At 55.1% G+C, this 15,738-nt stretch overlaps 4 protein-coding genes across 4 annotated transcripts; 3 read left to right on the plus strand and 1 right to left on the minus strand.

The window, feature by feature from the left end:
* Positions 1-1,938: 1,938 nt before the first annotated feature.
* On the plus strand, positions 1,939-5,498 carry HER10_EVM0001492 (glycosyl hydrolase family 15). Its single transcript, XM_035471237.1, has 9 exons — positions 1,939-2,354; positions 2,681-2,782; positions 2,840-3,057; positions 3,117-3,651; positions 3,750-4,117; positions 4,190-4,213; positions 4,271-4,453; positions 4,621-4,833; positions 4,903-5,498. The coding sequence occupies exons 1-9, from the start codon at positions 2,218-2,220 to the stop codon at positions 5,169-5,171; spliced, it is 2,049 nt and encodes a 682-aa protein (XP_035334647.1). The 5' UTR covers positions 1,939-2,217; the 3' UTR covers positions 5,172-5,498.
* A 37-nt stretch (positions 5,499-5,535) lies between these two features.
* On the minus strand, positions 5,536-8,461 carry HER10_EVM0009913 (RNP domain-containing protein). Its single transcript, XM_035479384.1, has one exon. It carries the CDS (start codon positions 6,512-6,514, stop codon positions 5,606-5,608), a length of 909 nt encoding a protein of 302 aa, XP_035335270.1. The 5' UTR covers positions 6,515-8,461; the 3' UTR covers positions 5,536-5,605.
* Positions 8,462-9,815: 1,354 nt separating this feature from the next.
* On the plus strand, positions 9,816-12,187 carry HER10_EVM0006075 (6-phosphogluconate dehydrogenase). The gene is made up of 6 exons (XM_035475672.1): positions 9,816-10,003; positions 10,386-10,427; positions 10,482-10,501; positions 10,559-11,085; positions 11,145-11,898; positions 11,958-12,187. Exons 1-6 carry the CDS (start codon positions 9,990-9,992, stop codon positions 12,077-12,079), a joined length of 1,479 nt encoding a protein of 492 aa, XP_035334995.1. The 5' UTR covers positions 9,816-9,989; the 3' UTR covers positions 12,080-12,187.
* A 484-nt stretch (positions 12,188-12,671) lies between these two features.
* HER10_EVM0010724 (uncharacterized protein) lies at positions 12,672-15,372 on the plus strand. The gene is made up of 3 exons (XM_035480175.1): positions 12,672-12,920; positions 12,992-13,255; positions 13,305-15,372. The coding sequence occupies exons 1-3, from the start codon at positions 12,882-12,884 to the stop codon at positions 15,186-15,188; spliced, it is 2,187 nt and encodes a 728-aa protein (XP_035335317.1). The 5' UTR covers positions 12,672-12,881; the 3' UTR covers positions 15,189-15,372.
* The last annotated feature ends 366 nt before the right edge of the window (positions 15,373-15,738 follow it).

Raw genomic sequence — 15,738 nt, forward strand, 5'->3', positions numbered from 1 at the left:
TCTCGGTTATGTTGCTAGCCATGTGCTTAGGTATCACGGTCATCGGTAGAGCTATTACAGTCTAACTACCTACCTACCTAGCTACAGGAGTCTAGCGGTCGGGACTATTCCAACTCTGCGATGAAGGTGCTCGGGTGACCAACTGCCCAGAGCGATCCAACCCACCTTGAGTGAGAGAGTCTCACACTGAACTCAGTCTCAGACACCAGCCCGTGACTTTCTCAACCCTATTGAAGTCGCAACTCCCTCTCCCATCCAGCCAGATTTCACCATGTTCCGGACCCGGATCCTCGGGCTTGCGCCGCGACCCTCTGCCGAGTAAAAGAAACAAAGCCCGCCCAGCATCCAAGTTGTTTGAATCATTTTGTTAGCCACCCAATCCCTCCCGGTCTCGAGGTTGCTGATTAAGTGATCAACCTCCATCCTAAACAACAGTCGCATTGTTTTCATTTCCAGACCCCGTTCCTTCATGAGACCTTTGACTTGCAGATACAATGGATACGGCAAAAAAAACATGCTTGCTGCCTCGGTCCGCATCCGTTCACAGGGAGGCCGTTGTTTTCCCCAGCTCTCCCGTCGCCCTATCCTCTTGACGCATGGACCTGCTATCCGCACGGTTGAATCCATCCCAGAAGAGGCATCGAACCTCACAGACGGCGGGCATGAGAGAATCCGAGTCCGATGGGTGCTCTAAAATCGGAACTATCGACTGACAGATGCAACAATGTCGGTAAACCACCACGCCAACCTCCCACACAAGTCTCTCTCTCTTTTTTTTCTATCCTCCCTCTCTCTCCCCGCAGACGCGGAGAAAAAAGAAAAAAGACGGCGTCACAAGCTACCACAGGTCCCACAAACCGCGAAGCTTCCTTGGCCCCTTAGCTTTCGAGGCCGTTGAAATGTCTTGTCTTACCCAGCCAACCAGCCCCGACGTGCTGTTTTGCGCGCGAGAAATCAACCCGGCGCCCAAAGTATTGAAAAGAAATACCTACAAAAACCCCAAGGCGGTTGAGTGAGACACCTTACCCGCCTTGTTCAGCCTTCCTGATTTACCTACGCGTACTTACCCGCCGCTGCCCGTACGCCGTTGATTTTTTTATTTTTCTTTCCCTTTTCCCGTTCCCCAGCGCGTGGGTGTCTCACCTCTCGTGTAGGATGCTGGATGTGAGCTCCTGAGTGAACAAGCTAGACAATCCAAGGGAGAGAAATAGGTCCAGACCCTTTTTCCCATGATGTCAGCCACCGTCATTCAATATCGTGCTCCGTAGATCGTCCCCCGCATACGATGTTCAAGGCCCTTGCGATCGATCTCTCAGTTCAGGTGAGCGGTGGGTTCTTGGGCAGAATAGCTTCAGAAAATCTCCACCATAGCCCGTATTCCTTCTCCATGAGAGTTTCTACATAGTATTGGGTTCTATTTGATTTTCGTCACATCGTCTAAGCTCCAACAGGGTAGCTTTCGCGCGTGTTGTGCCTGGGGCCTGGGCCTGGGGTTTTGCCGATCTGGCAGCTCAACTTCAGTAGGTATCCATATGAGCTGAGCTGAGCTCCCAAAGTGGATTCTCACTAGCGGCTCGATGCGATATTGAGCAGCGTCATCAGACTTTCGGGTGCTTGACATCACGTACTTTGGGCCCAAGTCACGCGCCCCCCTCTCTCAGAAGTTGTCTGCCTCGGGAAGAACAATACAGCTTTTCATCCGAAATACAGCCTTTCATCTGAGAGCGTCTATAGCTAGTGCTCATTTTGAATTTGGTGGTAGGCAGTGTCGCAGCGGGAGCGAGCGGCGCATCTGTTCCTGTTTATACTGCAGCACGTCGGCTGCGGGTCGAGAGAACCTGAGCGCTAGGTGTTAGTCGGCGTTTATCATCCAGAGACGACACCATGACAAAAGCGTCCGCTGACATGTGTTTTGTTGGTTTCTCCCCCGCAGCCACAGTCGGGTAGCCGCAGATCGTGGCTTCCGCTCTACCCGTTCTCTATGTGTAATCGCCGCGGTTTAACCTCCCCATTGCTTAGACCTCAATCTTGACTTCATAGCTTACGTTCAGTTGGTTTGACAGCTGTTCAGCGGTAACGACAGGCTGGATATCCCCTGCTGTTTTCTCATCTCTATCATAACCATCTCACTGAGAGAGGTCTCATATAAGCACATATACTATTTGACGATACTTAATATCTCCAACAAGCTTCTCCGACGATCCGGGAAACGACGTCATGGCTCAACAGTGCTCGACGAGACATGTCGCCGGCAGCCGCGCCGGGTACCTGCCGATCGAGGACTATGGCATGATTGGCAACATGCATACATGCGCGCTCGTGGGGACGAACGGTTCAGTTGACTTTATGTGCTGGTATGAGATCGCCTTTCTTTCTCATTTTGTCTTTATGCTACTTACACGTCCTCCCCGGCCCGACGTTACACTCGGCCGAGTGATGAATTCCCCTCCCCCAATTGTCTCTTAATCTCTTCCCATAGCAGCCGATGAGATGGACAGGGATATAATATGCTACACGAGGATTGCCCGAACGAATCAAGATCTGGACATCAAAAAATCTTGAGATCAATTCGGTTGAAGGGCCTATCATCCGGCCCTCATGAGCTTGAACTCCCCAGTCGATGAGACTCTGCCACTTATATCTCGTCCACGTAACTTGACATCTGACGCACCATTCCCAGGCCGGACTTTGATTCGCCCAGTATCTTCTGCCGATTACTAGACCAGGAAAAGGGAGGCTTCTTCAGCATCTGTCCTCCTCCGTCCAAGCTGTGCACAACCAAGTGAGCAAACCCAACTACTTTTCTCCGTCGTGATGCCCCTGACCAATTTTCAAAAAGGCAACAATACCTCCCATCCTCCAATATCTTGCAAACCAGATACATCCACGATGACGGCGTTGTCGACGTTGTGGACTTTTTCCCTCGCCCCAAGACTGCCACCGTCATATCGAAGAGCACTCGCCAAGGCGCGTTCCGTGAGACGACCAAGATCCAGGAGGAGCTGAAGAAATGGCTCGTTCGTCGAGTCGAGTGTATCCGCGGCCGTCTCCAGCTCGGTGAGTAGCCACTGTTCGATACTCACAAAGGTTCAGTTAATGCTAAGCTGCATTCCCAGATATTGAAATCTTCCCGGCCTTCCAATACGCCAGCGAGTCCCACGTCACCACAATCATCGAGCCGACTCACACGGCAGACAGCCCAAGCAAAGCAGTCACCTTCCACAGCGAGCACTACAAGATGCAGCTCGACGTCACCATAGACGACGTCGTCCCCGAGTCTGAGGCGGACGCAGCAGCTCCGCCGGCAGCGGCACCCTCCATCACCTTCAGAAAGGAAAAGCGCGACGGTATGCTGGGCGAGGGCGTCGTCGCGCACCTGGAAATCACAGAGGGCCAGGCCGTCTCGTTCGTCCTCCGGAACGACAAGCCGGACCACGTCACGGAGAACGTCACGACGGCGGTGCTCGACGGCCAGCAGCACGACACGCAGTCGTTTTGGTACAACTGGATCTCCAAGAGCAAGTACAAGGGCCGGTGGCGCGAGGTCGTCAACCGGAGCCTGATGCTGCTCAAGATGCTGACGTACGAGCCCACCGGCGCCATCGTGGCCGCGCCGACGTTTTCTATCCCCGAGGATATAGGTGGTGTTCGGTAAGGCATTTCACATGATCCCATGATGCTTGTTTCTTGCCTCTTCTTCTCCTTCTTCCTCTTCAGCTCCATTAGAGAAGCTCACTGATTCGCGACAGAAACTGGGACTACCGCTTCTGCTGGGTCCGCGACTCGAGCTTCACAATCTACATCCTCCTCCGCCTCGGCTTCTCCGCCGAGGCAGACGCCTACATGGACTTCATCAGCGAGCGCTTCGTCAAGTCGCGGGGGCCCAGCGGCGAGCTGCCCATCATGTTCACCATCCGCGGCGAGACCGAGATCCCCGAGATGGAGCTCGACCACCTTGAGGGCTACCGCGGCAGCAAGCCCGTGCGGATCGGCAACGGCGCGGCGTTCCATCAGCAGTTTGACATCTACGGCGAGCTCATGGACGGTATTTATCTGTATAACAAGTACGGGAAGCCCATCAGCTGGGATCAGTGGTGTTCTGTGAGAGAGATGCTGGGTATGTGTTGTCTCCTTGGACGTGGATGATGTTTTTCTTTCTGCTGGACACTGGAACTGACCTTTTGCATAGACTTTGTCCTCACTTTGACGGATCGTAAGTTGTCAAATTCTTTCCTACTGATTAAGGGCATGAAGTATTGATGTTGAGTAGAACCCGACATGTCCATCTGGGAGGTCCGCAACAAGAAGCAAAACTTCACCTACTCAAAAGTCATGCTCTGGGTCGCCTTCGACCGCGGCCTCCGGCTCGCAGACAAACGCAACTTCCCCTGTCCCAACCGCAGCAAATGGCTCGAGGCCCGCGATAACCTAATGGAGGAGATCATGGAAAAGGGTACGTTTCCCTCATCCTTTGGCGCTAATCTACCCAACATTTCACAGCTCTCTGTCCCTCCATTACTCCTTAGCGTATACACATACACACATGCCAAACATCGCGCGGAAGAGCCGACTGAGAGTAGAGTCGACAAACTGACAACCACCGCGCCGACGGTACAACAGGCTACAACAAGGAGATGAAGTGCTTCGTCCAAAGCTACGAGAACAACACCATGCTCGACTCCTCCATCCTCATCGCCCCGCTCGTCTTCTTCATCGCCCCCAACGACCCGCGCTTCCTAAACACAATGGACCGCATCCTCATGCCCCCCGAAAAGGGCGGCCTCACCAGCACAGGTCTCGTCTCCCGCTACGATACCGAGCTATCAGACGATGGTACGCCCCCTCAAGATTTCCCCACCTCTCGTGCGATGTGATTCCTGACCTATATCGCTCATTCCCCAGGCGTCGGCGGAAGAGAAGGCGCCTTCAGCATGTGCACCTTTTGGCTCGTCGAAGCCATGACGCGCGCCTCCGTCTACGAGCCAAAGTACCTCGTCCGCGCCGTCAACCTCTTTGAGAACATGCTCAGCTTCTCCAACCACCTCTCCATGTTCTCCGAGGAGATTGCCCGCAGCGGCGAGCAGCTCGGTAACACGCCCCAGGCTTTCAGTCACCTGGCCCTCATCAGTGCAGCTTTCAATCTGGATCGTGTCACCGGGTTCCAGCGATGATATCCGTTCTGGTTTTTTTTTAGTGGCTTACCGGGGTTAGATGGAGTGTGGGAGGGATGAATTCGAGCTTGGATGATGGTCATTTCCATCTCGAGTACCTCTGCTGTGCTACCACCTGTTACACTGTCACCCGCGTAAAAGGAGGATGGATCGAGATAAGGGGTCCTTGGGGAATTTATGATGGTATTGTGTGACTTCCCACCTTCTTCACCGCGTCAAAATATGTAGCAATCAGTAGCATAACAGGGTACATCAGAGAGGGTCCCGTCAGGAGGTGCAGTTCATCACATGACACAATTGGTACATTCACTTCAAAGTCTGACCGAGAAAGTACTTCTATTTTATGTAATTCTTTGATTATGATGGGTATGGGTGACCTCCAACTCCAGAACGCCAGTCTAGCCGAATGAACTATTTCTGAAACCAAGAAGAAATCATCCAAGCAACTTGAGACCGTTCTTGGTCTTCTGTCCAGGCTTGGTGACACCGTGACTATGCACAGGGCCGAGGTGGGGTTCATACCCAGTACCATCTGCATTCTTATTTCCTCCGCCACCATTGCCGCCACCACCGTTGCCAGAGTGCTTCTTGTTCTTGTTATTGCGGTTGTTGCGGTGGTCCTTGCCCTTGACGTTGGTGATCTTGATCTCCGTGTTTGCCTTGCGCACAGTAACGGGGTGGCTCTGGATGTACTTGCCATTCATCTCCTTGGCGGCCTGGAAAAAGTCGTCGGCGTCGCTGAAGGACACGAAGCCGTACCCCTTGGACTTGGCGGTGCGCTTGTCGCGGATCACGCGCGCCTTCTGCACCGACTGCCATCGCGAAAAGGCCTTGAGGAGGGACTCGTCTGTGACTTCGCCTGCGAGATTGCCGACAAAGAGGCGCAGGTGGCTCGGGTCCCATTCGGCGAGGGTGTCGTCGGTCCACTTCTTGCCGCCACCCTCGCGGACGACGGTCTTCTTGCGCTCGGGGGGTTGGTTCGCTGCTGCTGCCGCTGCGGCCGCGGCTGCGGGGTCGATGATGGGAGGGGTCGCGACGTTGCTTCCTGTTCCAGGGAAGCCCCCACGACCGCTGGGGACGACCGGATCTTTACCGCTGGCGTCCTTCGTGCCGTTCGAGCTGTATGCGCTCTGCCACTGTGCTATCTGCATCGCCATGTCCGGATCGTAGTCGGAGGCCGAGGCGGCGGATGCGCCGGCGGCAGGGGCGCCGGTGCCGGGAATCGGGAACGGGTTGCGAATCTGCGGTGCTGCGCCATATGTCGAAGGCGGCGCATTGTAGCTCGAGGCCTGGCCGTAACGAGAGCCGGCGCCGGGTTGTGTGTATGAATCGTATGCGGGCATTGATGCTCCATAGCGACCGGCGCCGCCTACCGAGGGCGAGGGCGACGGTTGTTGCGAGTACGATGCGTAGGAGGAGCCATAATGGGCGGCGGGCGCGCTGGCATAGGTCGGTGCGCTCGAGTAGGAGGTAGGCGCGGATGAGGCTGCAGCTCCGTAGGCGGGTTTGAAGGCGGGCTTGAAGCCTCCGGATGACTTGCTCGGAGGGGGCCTCGCGGGCAGGGAGGGATGAGAAGGTGGATTGCCGGTAGGGGGGCCGCTCGAGATACCTGGAGGGGGCGGGTAGGCCATGATGAATGAACTGCGGGTATGATACGGTTTTTTTTGTGCAAGCAAGGCGCGTGTGGCTTTGCTTGAGCTTTTTTGTGGTAACGTACCTCTGAGCCTGGGATGTTCCTGCTCAAAGAAGTCAAATCTCCTTTGCTCTTTGCTATAGCCGACTGTGGGCGTGCTGTTGTCGGGGCTGTCGCAAATGCAGAGATGGGTTTGCTGGTGATGTATTCGGGGAAATTGTGACGATGTCGTCTCAGCCTCGGCGGTGGTGTGTGGCCAATGTGGCTGGTGGCTAGTTCTGATCTATCACGTGCCGTCTGTGGCTTGTGCGTGGAAGAAGCTCGGACAAGGAAGTGTCCATTGCTTGGCACTGCTCTTCAACCTTCCAGGTGGGTGGACACTGTACACCAACTGCCGCTCATTGCATCCCGCGCACCTAAATCGTTGCTTCTCGAATCCCGAGGTTCACAATGCAGCCCATGCCGCCGATTAAACGCCCAGAGAAGTCTAAACCCGGAAAACAGGAATCCCAGTTCCGTCTTGAGCCATTTGATTATTTGGCACCGGCCGTGCTGGTCAGACTCACGTTCCGTTCGGCTGGGATTGTCACCATCCCATTTAACCATGCTGTTCCTGCATCAGCTGCATTTTATCCGTCGGACATCTTCAGACGGACATAACGGATAATCAGTAGTGCAGCTATCGGTGTTTGCTGACTGACATCATGGCCTCCGTCGCCCTCCGACACGACGCTGCGTTTTCCCTCGGTCAGAGCCATGCCAATCAGTAATGCGCGTGGATTCTAAGCGGAGCATTAGCGGAGTTCTCAACCGACGACTCCGGGTCGTGCGACCGATCCAAGGCCCGAAGGCGGCGGTGACCCCCACTGAGGTTGCCCCTCGTTTTCCCTTTGTGAGGGCCATATTTCTCGATTTGTGAGCAGCGAGGGACGGATTCACCGTCGGCGGTCGCGCTGCGGCTTTACTGCCTTCATCCACACCTTGAGGTACCTTGGGAGATGGAGGTGCGATATTTTCTGTCCCTTCTGCTGAGGGCGTGGGTCTCAACGAACCCAATAGATTGAGGCTGCTTCGGCCAAGCAGTCCAACTGGAGGAATTGGAGGGGTTCATTACGGCCAGCTTCGGTTTGGTTGGGGCCGACTTCCTCTGCACACCATTGGAAGCGCATCGTGATTTGTCGCGTATATCGAGCAGGGCCCGCTATCCGCTGTCCAGGGATGGGAAGCGCGAGGCGCATGCGCATCGGCCGCTGCCTTTTTCCCATCCAATGCCTAATTATAATCGCAATCGTCTTGGTGGTTGGTAGTGGTGGTGGTAAGGCTGCGTTTTTCACGGCGTTCTCTCCGATTGAAGGCGGAGTGCCGAGCGCGCGCTCATGGATGAATAGCGACAACGCGACGTCCCAGTATCTCTCTGCACTGCAGGCCTTCTCCAGGGTTTGGACGTTCTCGAAGCTTTGCTGGAACGGCCCGGGAGCATGGGGGTCTCTTGTATGCTGAAGAAACGGAATTTCCTCCAATGCAGTCCGGAGCGAGAGACAGTTGCTGCACGTGCAGGGCGGCTCTCAACTCAAAGTCGAGGGACGTTTGGGGCATGGCCATGGGCAAGACAACGATGGACCAGACAAATCAAATTCCCTGTGGTCCCTCACCCCCTACCACCCAAGACGGTCCAGGAGCATACGAAGCGAACGAGCGAGCGAGTACCGGAGTTCCGTTGGGAGGGCAATAATATTATATGCCGCCAGCAGACAGGCCGCAACGCTGCAGTGCGTCGCGCAAGATTAGCATTGGTGATTAGGCAGAGCCCCCGCGGCCTGTTAGACCGAGCGCAGAGTGTTCCTCCGCGGCCGTGGGTTGCGAAACGTCAGGGTCTGACGCATCGAGTTTGAATACCGGAGTCGCAAATCCCTCCCCTGGAACACGCAGAGTATGAGACATGCTCGCGGCGGCCAATGGGAACGGGTGCCTATCGCCGAATCGGACCACAACAGGACGGATCCAGAAGCGCCTTTTTGCACGACGGGCTTCGTCAGGCTGGCGCGCTGCTTGACTAAAACACCACCGGCGTGGAGCAGGCATAATGGTCGTTGCTGGGCCGCCCTCCGCCGCGCGGGCCGGTTCTCTTGCACAATGCGGTAACCGTGGTACAACGGAGTCGCAGTGGAGAGAAGGTCGAGTACATTTCATGCTCTCTGAGAGCATAAGTCTACCCGGTTGGCATAGGTGGTGTTTGGTGTCAATCTGCTTTGCCAGACACAGCCAGACGAGAAAAAAAGGCTTCTTCTGGCTTATTTGCTCAACAACAAGAATGGCGGATGGCAGAGAAACGCGGGAAAGGCGAGGTGACAGAAGAGAACATCGTCATAACTGCCCCTCCTTGACAGGCCGTCCAATTGGAGCTGGCTGGAGGAGGGTCTGGTCCTCTGAATGGAGCTCCACGTCCTGAGCGGTGATGTATGTGTCCCTCTTCTTTTCTGTATGCGTGTACATACTCCGTAATCCGTACGGAAGTGCTGGAAGTGAAAGTGGGATTGGATTGCCAAAGCATGGAAGATACAAGCAGCCCAGAGTAAGGTACTTACATACTGCGTATGTACCTCTTTGTCCATGAGTAAGCTCGTCCCGCCAACAGGAAAAAGCCAATCATCTCGAGTTAGTCCAGGAGAGTCCAGGAGGGGTGACCACTGTGACCACTGAGTCTGACCAGCCAAGTCAAAGCAGCAAAGCAGCCCTGTCGATGGTCGAACAAGCCGTCTAGTCCCGCTTTTCTGCCCAGTCTTTGAGAGATATCCCACCCCCAAAGAATGAATGGGAAGTGATGGAAGAGAGAAAAAGTTGTATCCGTACCGCAGTAGGTAGAAGGCCAAGCTGAGAAAGCACCGGGAGGTACTTGTCGACTTCCATTGGGAACTTGGAGGAGTGGGAGTGTGCACATCTGCGCTTGTCATGGGTGGCCCCTGCACTAAGACAAACCACCCCCCCTCCCCTCCTACCCCTCCGTCGACCCTCCCCCTACAAACTTCGTCCGGGTTGACGAAAGCTCCAGCTTCTCGTCTCCTTCTTGACACATTCCCTAGAGATAAATAACTCGACGCTCCCGCATATCATCAAAGATTCGCGCGTCTGAACCTCTCCTCCATCAAACAACACCCCCCACCTAAACCACCGACACATCATTCATCATGTCTGGACCTGTGTAAGTAATACCTCGCTCTGTCTTCTAAACCCCTCTTCGCTCTCAAGCCAAAAGAAAAATTACCCCACCACCCCGCTCCCGACCTCCGATGCCTCACGACAATGACCACGGCTGCGAATTTCCCGCATGTCGACGTCCGTCGTGATGGCTTCGGTGCCGGTGCGGTCTCGGGAGGTGCCAATGCACATGTAACATTGGCCTCAAGTCATCGCCCTCTCCTTTCTCGACGCAATAACATACTCATGCTCGTAATGCAGCGCTCGTCTTGCCAACCTTGTGGCAGGCGTTGTGCCTGCTCCGAGGTCCCGCTCCGCTCTCCTTCTCCTCACACCTGAATAAGCAACGTCCGGCTAGTGAATACTCAAGCTGACCATCGTCACAGCGCTGATATGGGCCTCATCGGCCTGGCCGTTATGGGTCAAAAGTAAGTTCTACCAGATTTCCATGTGTAAGAATTGAATCACTAACTCGCTCATAGCATTATCCTCAACGCCGCCGGTAATTCCGACATTCACATCCCATGCCCATATTCAGGTGGCTAATATCCTTTTCTAGACCACGGTTTCACCGTTGCCGCCTTCAACCGTACCGTCTCCAAGGTCGACCGATTCCTGGCCAACGAGGCCAAGGGCAAGTCCATCGTGGGCGCTCACTCTCTGGAGGAGTTCGTTTCAAAACTTAAGAGCCCCAAGCGAGTCATGCTTCTCGTCCAGGCCGGTAAGGCCGTCGATGACTACATTGACACCCTCATCCCCCTCCTTGAGAAGGGTGACATCATCATTGACGGTGGTAACTCTCACTTCCCCGACTCCAACCGCCGCACCAAGTACTGCGCTTCCAAGGGCATCCGCTTCGTCGGCTCCGGTGTCTCTGGTGGTGAGGAGGGTGCCCGCTACGGTCCCTCCATGATGCCCGGTGGTAACGAGGAGGCCTGGCCCCACATCAAGGACCTTTTCCAGAGCATCTCCGCTAAGAGCGATAACGAGCCCTGCTGCGACTGGGTCGGTGATGAGGGTGCCGGTCACTACGTCAAGATGGTCCACAACGGTATTGAGTACGGTGACATGCAGCTTATCTGCGAGGTATGCAGCCCCACCCGAGCTCCTCGTAGCTATATGCTGGTAGCTAACACCACATCCAGGCCTACGATATCCTGAAGCGCGGTCTCGGCCTCTCCTGCAAGGAGATTGGCGATGTCTTCGCCAAGTGGAACAAGGGCGTCTTGGACTCTTTCCTGATCGAGATTACCCGTGACATTCTCTACTACAACGATGACGATGGAACTCCCCTCGTCGAGAAGATCCTCGACCAGGCTGGTCAGAAGGGTACCGGCAAGTGGACCGCTATCAACGCCCTTGACCTCGGTATGCCCGTCACCCTCATCGCCGAGGCTGTCCTTGCCCGTTGCCTGTCCTCCATCAAGGAGGAGCGTGTTAAGGCTTCCAGCAAGCTTCAGTACGTTGGCCGCACCAACAAGTTCGAGGGCAACAAGGAGCAGTTCATCGACGACCTCGAGCAGGCTCTGTACGCCTCCAAGATCGTCTCCTATGCTCAGGGTTTCCAATTGATGAACGAGGCCGCCAAGGAGTACGGCTGGAAGCTTAACAAGCCCTCCATCGCCCTCATGTGGCGTGGTGGCTGCATTATCCGCTCCGTCTTCCTCAAGGACATCACCAACGCTTTCCGCAGCAACCCCGACCTCGAGAACCTTCTCTTCGACGACTTCTTCAACAAGGCCATCCACACTGCTCAGCCCGGCTGGAGAGACGTCGTCGCCAAGGCCGCCCTCCTCGGTATCCCGACCCCGGCCTTCTCCACCGCTCTGTCTTGGTTCGACGGTTACCGCACCAAGGATCTCCCCGCCAACCTCCTCCAGGCTCAGCGCGACTACTTCGGTAAGCTTCTTGATACCACGAAGTCCTTTGACATTTTGCTAATCATACTGTTTCTGCAGGTGCCCACACCTTCCTCGTCAAGCCCGAGTCAGCTAACGACAAGTACCCCGCTGGCCAGTACCACCACGTCAACTGGACCGGCCGCGGAGGTAACGTCTCTGCTTCTACATACAACGCTTAATGGTTTTCTGGATAGGTTAAATAGAGGGCTCACTATAAGAACTGGTATAAGGATGCCAGGAGAATGAAATGAAATGATTACACGTAATTGAAACAAAAAGTTCCACCATTTCTCATTCCGCAACCTTCCAACGTGAGCCGTGTCGAATTTTATGAGGTGAAGCTGTTCAGTAGAAGCTTGTCTTAGCTATGACCATAGGCGGACGACTATCTAGAAAAAAGTTAAAACACACACATTCACACAGTGTGTCATGATGCAAGTCTCATAAGTACCTAAGCATGTGTGGCAACGTGTTGTACCTTGACTATACTCCGCATCCTTCCACATAACGTTTTTTCTTCTAGGACTATCAAGCGATGCGAAAGGAATTTGACGAACACTCGACTTCTCCTTTACCGGCGAAGAACCGGCTGAAGATCGGAACTGGCGGCGAACACGGAGCTGATTGCACAGTGTGTTCGGAGGCTGGATTCATGGTACCCGAGAAATCGTACCCACATGCACGGACCCTAACCGGTACCTCTATGATTGGCCAACTGTCTACAAGGGTCACTCGTGGTGCCGCAGCCTCGTCGCGACAAATTTGGGGACCGCGAACCAAGCTGCAAGTCAATCAATCCATCAACCAACCGTAGCTTCCCCAATTGTCGCGCCATCTCAATCCCTCTCACCTCTTTGTCGACTGCCCTCCTATCAGAGAATCACGGCCTGAGGAGATCATCGCTTGTTCTGCGCGACAAAAGCTGTGCATCAGCATCCGCCCCAACCCCATCGCATCGTAAATCCCACGTCGCGATCCACCATGGCGCAAGACCCAAGTGACGGTATCGATCAGGAGCTGGTAGGTCACCGCAGCCAGCATTATATTTGGTATCGAAAAAAGATATCAACTCATCGCTAACCATCTTCTAGCTGAGCCATGCTCACCTCATCTCCGCCAACCACTATGCCGACCAGGCACGCGTCGACCTGAACCAAGTAACGAAGTGGTTAATGGCGGCGCCCCAAGTCGCGAAAGACAAAGCTCCCTTCTTCTGGACCTACCTCGATCGACCCCGCGACGGCCAGGTCTATCTTACATGGCAACCTCTCAAGAGGCTCGGAACCAACTTCGCTAGCGACGGCATGATCTGTGGACCCGAGCAGTACCATAGACAGGACGTTGGAAATGGATTGGTAGGCATCCTGTCGCATTATTGAAGGAATAATCTGACTTTATCATCAGTCTCTCGAAATCCACTTCGTCAAGTCGGCATTCATTCCAGGCGAACAGGTTGCCATGCACGCTCGTCGCAGATTCCGCCTCGTACCCTCGCAGACCGGAGTAATGAACGCGCCCCAGCCAGACATCAGTCTCTGGATCGTTCACTACGGCCCTTCCGACCCCTCCGACCGCGTCCCTGTCAACCTGATCCCCGTGTCACAAGAGACCCAGCACATCATGGGGACTCGCAACCACCTCCAGAAGTGTGGTCAGATCGCACGAAAGGACTTCATGCTTTCGGATCGCGCGAGTTGGCCCTCGATCCAGTTCCCGCGTAATGGCGGACGGCCGCAGATGTACAACCCGCCAGCGCAGTCGCGGCGCGTACCACAGCAGATGGCTTATCCCCCGGCGGGTCCCCAGGGACGTCGTGGCCGTCAACAAGCACAGGCGCAGGCGCAAGCCCAGCAGCAACAGCAAGCTTTGGCTCACGCCGAGGCTCTGCATGACGACGAAGAACTCGAGAAGGATCTCTTTGACCACCTCACCCCTAGAGACATTTCCTTTGCACGGTACCAGCAAAACCACGAGTGGATGGAGGAAATTGTGTCTTCGCCCTACGGCCTCAGTCAGATTGCGCCCCCTGATCTCGGACTAGGCCTCAAGGGAGAGCTGGCACCTTTGACTGATGGCATCTTCTCAGCGCAGAGCGCAAACGCACTTACTGAGCCGCCCCAGAAGCCTTACATTGGACGGCTAGAGCCTGGCCTGGCTGATGAGTTCAGAAAACGGGTTCAGGAGCACCTCGATGCCACCAAGGCTGAGATGGAGAAGATGAAGGCTGAGCATGCAAAGAACCTGGCAAGCCTCAAGGCGAGCTCGGTATTCGTTGATGCGGAGAAGGATGTGAAAAAGTCCGTTCAGGAGCGTGGGCCAGAGCCCTGGCGTCTGGAGGGTTACTCTGCCGATGCGGATGATAACTCCGGCCCGTGGTCACAGAAGCACAACAAGAAAGTGGACGAGATTGTGGCTCAGGTTGAGGCCAACCTGGGCCGGCACATTGAGGTCCTCCACAATGTGCACCGCATACAAGATGGCGGTTTCCAGGAACCCGCCCCTGAACCTGTTAAGGAGCCTTCACCAGTCCCGCCGCCGGCGAGCTCACCTCCCGCCCCGGCGGCTGGTGCCGATGCGAATGCCTCGGGATCAAGGCGGCCGTCTCAGGCTGGTTCTAACCACAGTGGCGTGATGGTGGGCGATTCGGATATTGATATGGGAGGCACGGCAGCAGGACTACTCGACGAGATGCACACTGGGTTCTCTGCCAACTCGACTCCTCTTAACAATTTCCCTACACCGCAAACACACATGTCCGCGTTGAACTCAAACGCAGGTACGCCAGCCAACGCAAATGTGCAGTCGCCCGCACCGGTCCCTCCTACTATTCAGGAGGAGACCGAGGCGCAGACTTCCACCGGCGCTCCTGCTACCACGGGCGAGGATGTCACAATGGGCAACACAGAGTCTTCCAAAGATGCCTCTGCCACCGCGCCTGATCAAGGAACCGGCAGCGGTGAATGGGTCGTCGTGCCTAAGGGAGGCGCAACGCCCGACCCCTCCGCCGGAGCCGCGGCTACCACGGCCACTGCTACTGAGGGCGACGCTGCCAAGCCTGTTGCCAAGCCCCCGTCTGCTGCCGGAACGCCAGCGGATACCCAGACGCCCGGCGGCTTCAGCTCGCTGGGTGACCTGGACTCGGCCGGTGACGCCATGGCCGGCTACGGCGGGTCTATGGGCGATGGTCTGGATATGAACATGGAGATGGAGGACTCTGCGTTTGGCGATGCCTTCCACGGTGTGTCGAGCACCAACACGCCTGGGAACCAGTCTGAGGGCGGGGCTTAGGGGCCTATCGACCCGCATTTCGATTGGGATACCAAGTATTAGTGAGAGACTGGTGACTCGAAATGAGGGCAGTGTATGTTTAATGCGACAAGGTGGCTCAGTCAGGCTGGTTGGGACCGCTTCTTAGTTTTGTTTTTGAATTGGAGACGACAGGGCCTAAGGCATGTATGGTATTAGAATCCACACGGATGGTTAAAGAATGGAATGAATTCAGTCTAGTTCAGGCTTCATGCTCTATCCGTACTTTCTACCGTGATGTGTGGTCAAGGGTTACTACACGTGAGCCCAGTGCCGTAAGGTATTTCATGTGAGGCGTATAGCGAACAGGCCGCAAGGGAGAGTATTGGGTAAATATTAAGTAAACTGCGAGGTGGATTGACTTGGTCACGTAATGAAACTGTATGATCTTTCCACCCGGAAACCACAGCGCCGTTGGATGTTCACATGGTTCAAGATCTACAATACCGAACTTCAAATTTGCTTAAACGAGCATTTCCACTATCAAGATCACTGCAACCCAACATTGAGTAATGGGCTGAATGGTGAGAAT

Source organism: Colletotrichum scovillei (assembly GCF_011075155.1).
Source record: "Colletotrichum scovillei strain TJNH1 chromosome Unknown Contig00004, whole genome shotgun sequence".
Taxonomy (NCBI): Eukaryota; Fungi; Ascomycota; class Sordariomycetes; order Glomerellales; family Glomerellaceae; genus Colletotrichum; species Colletotrichum scovillei.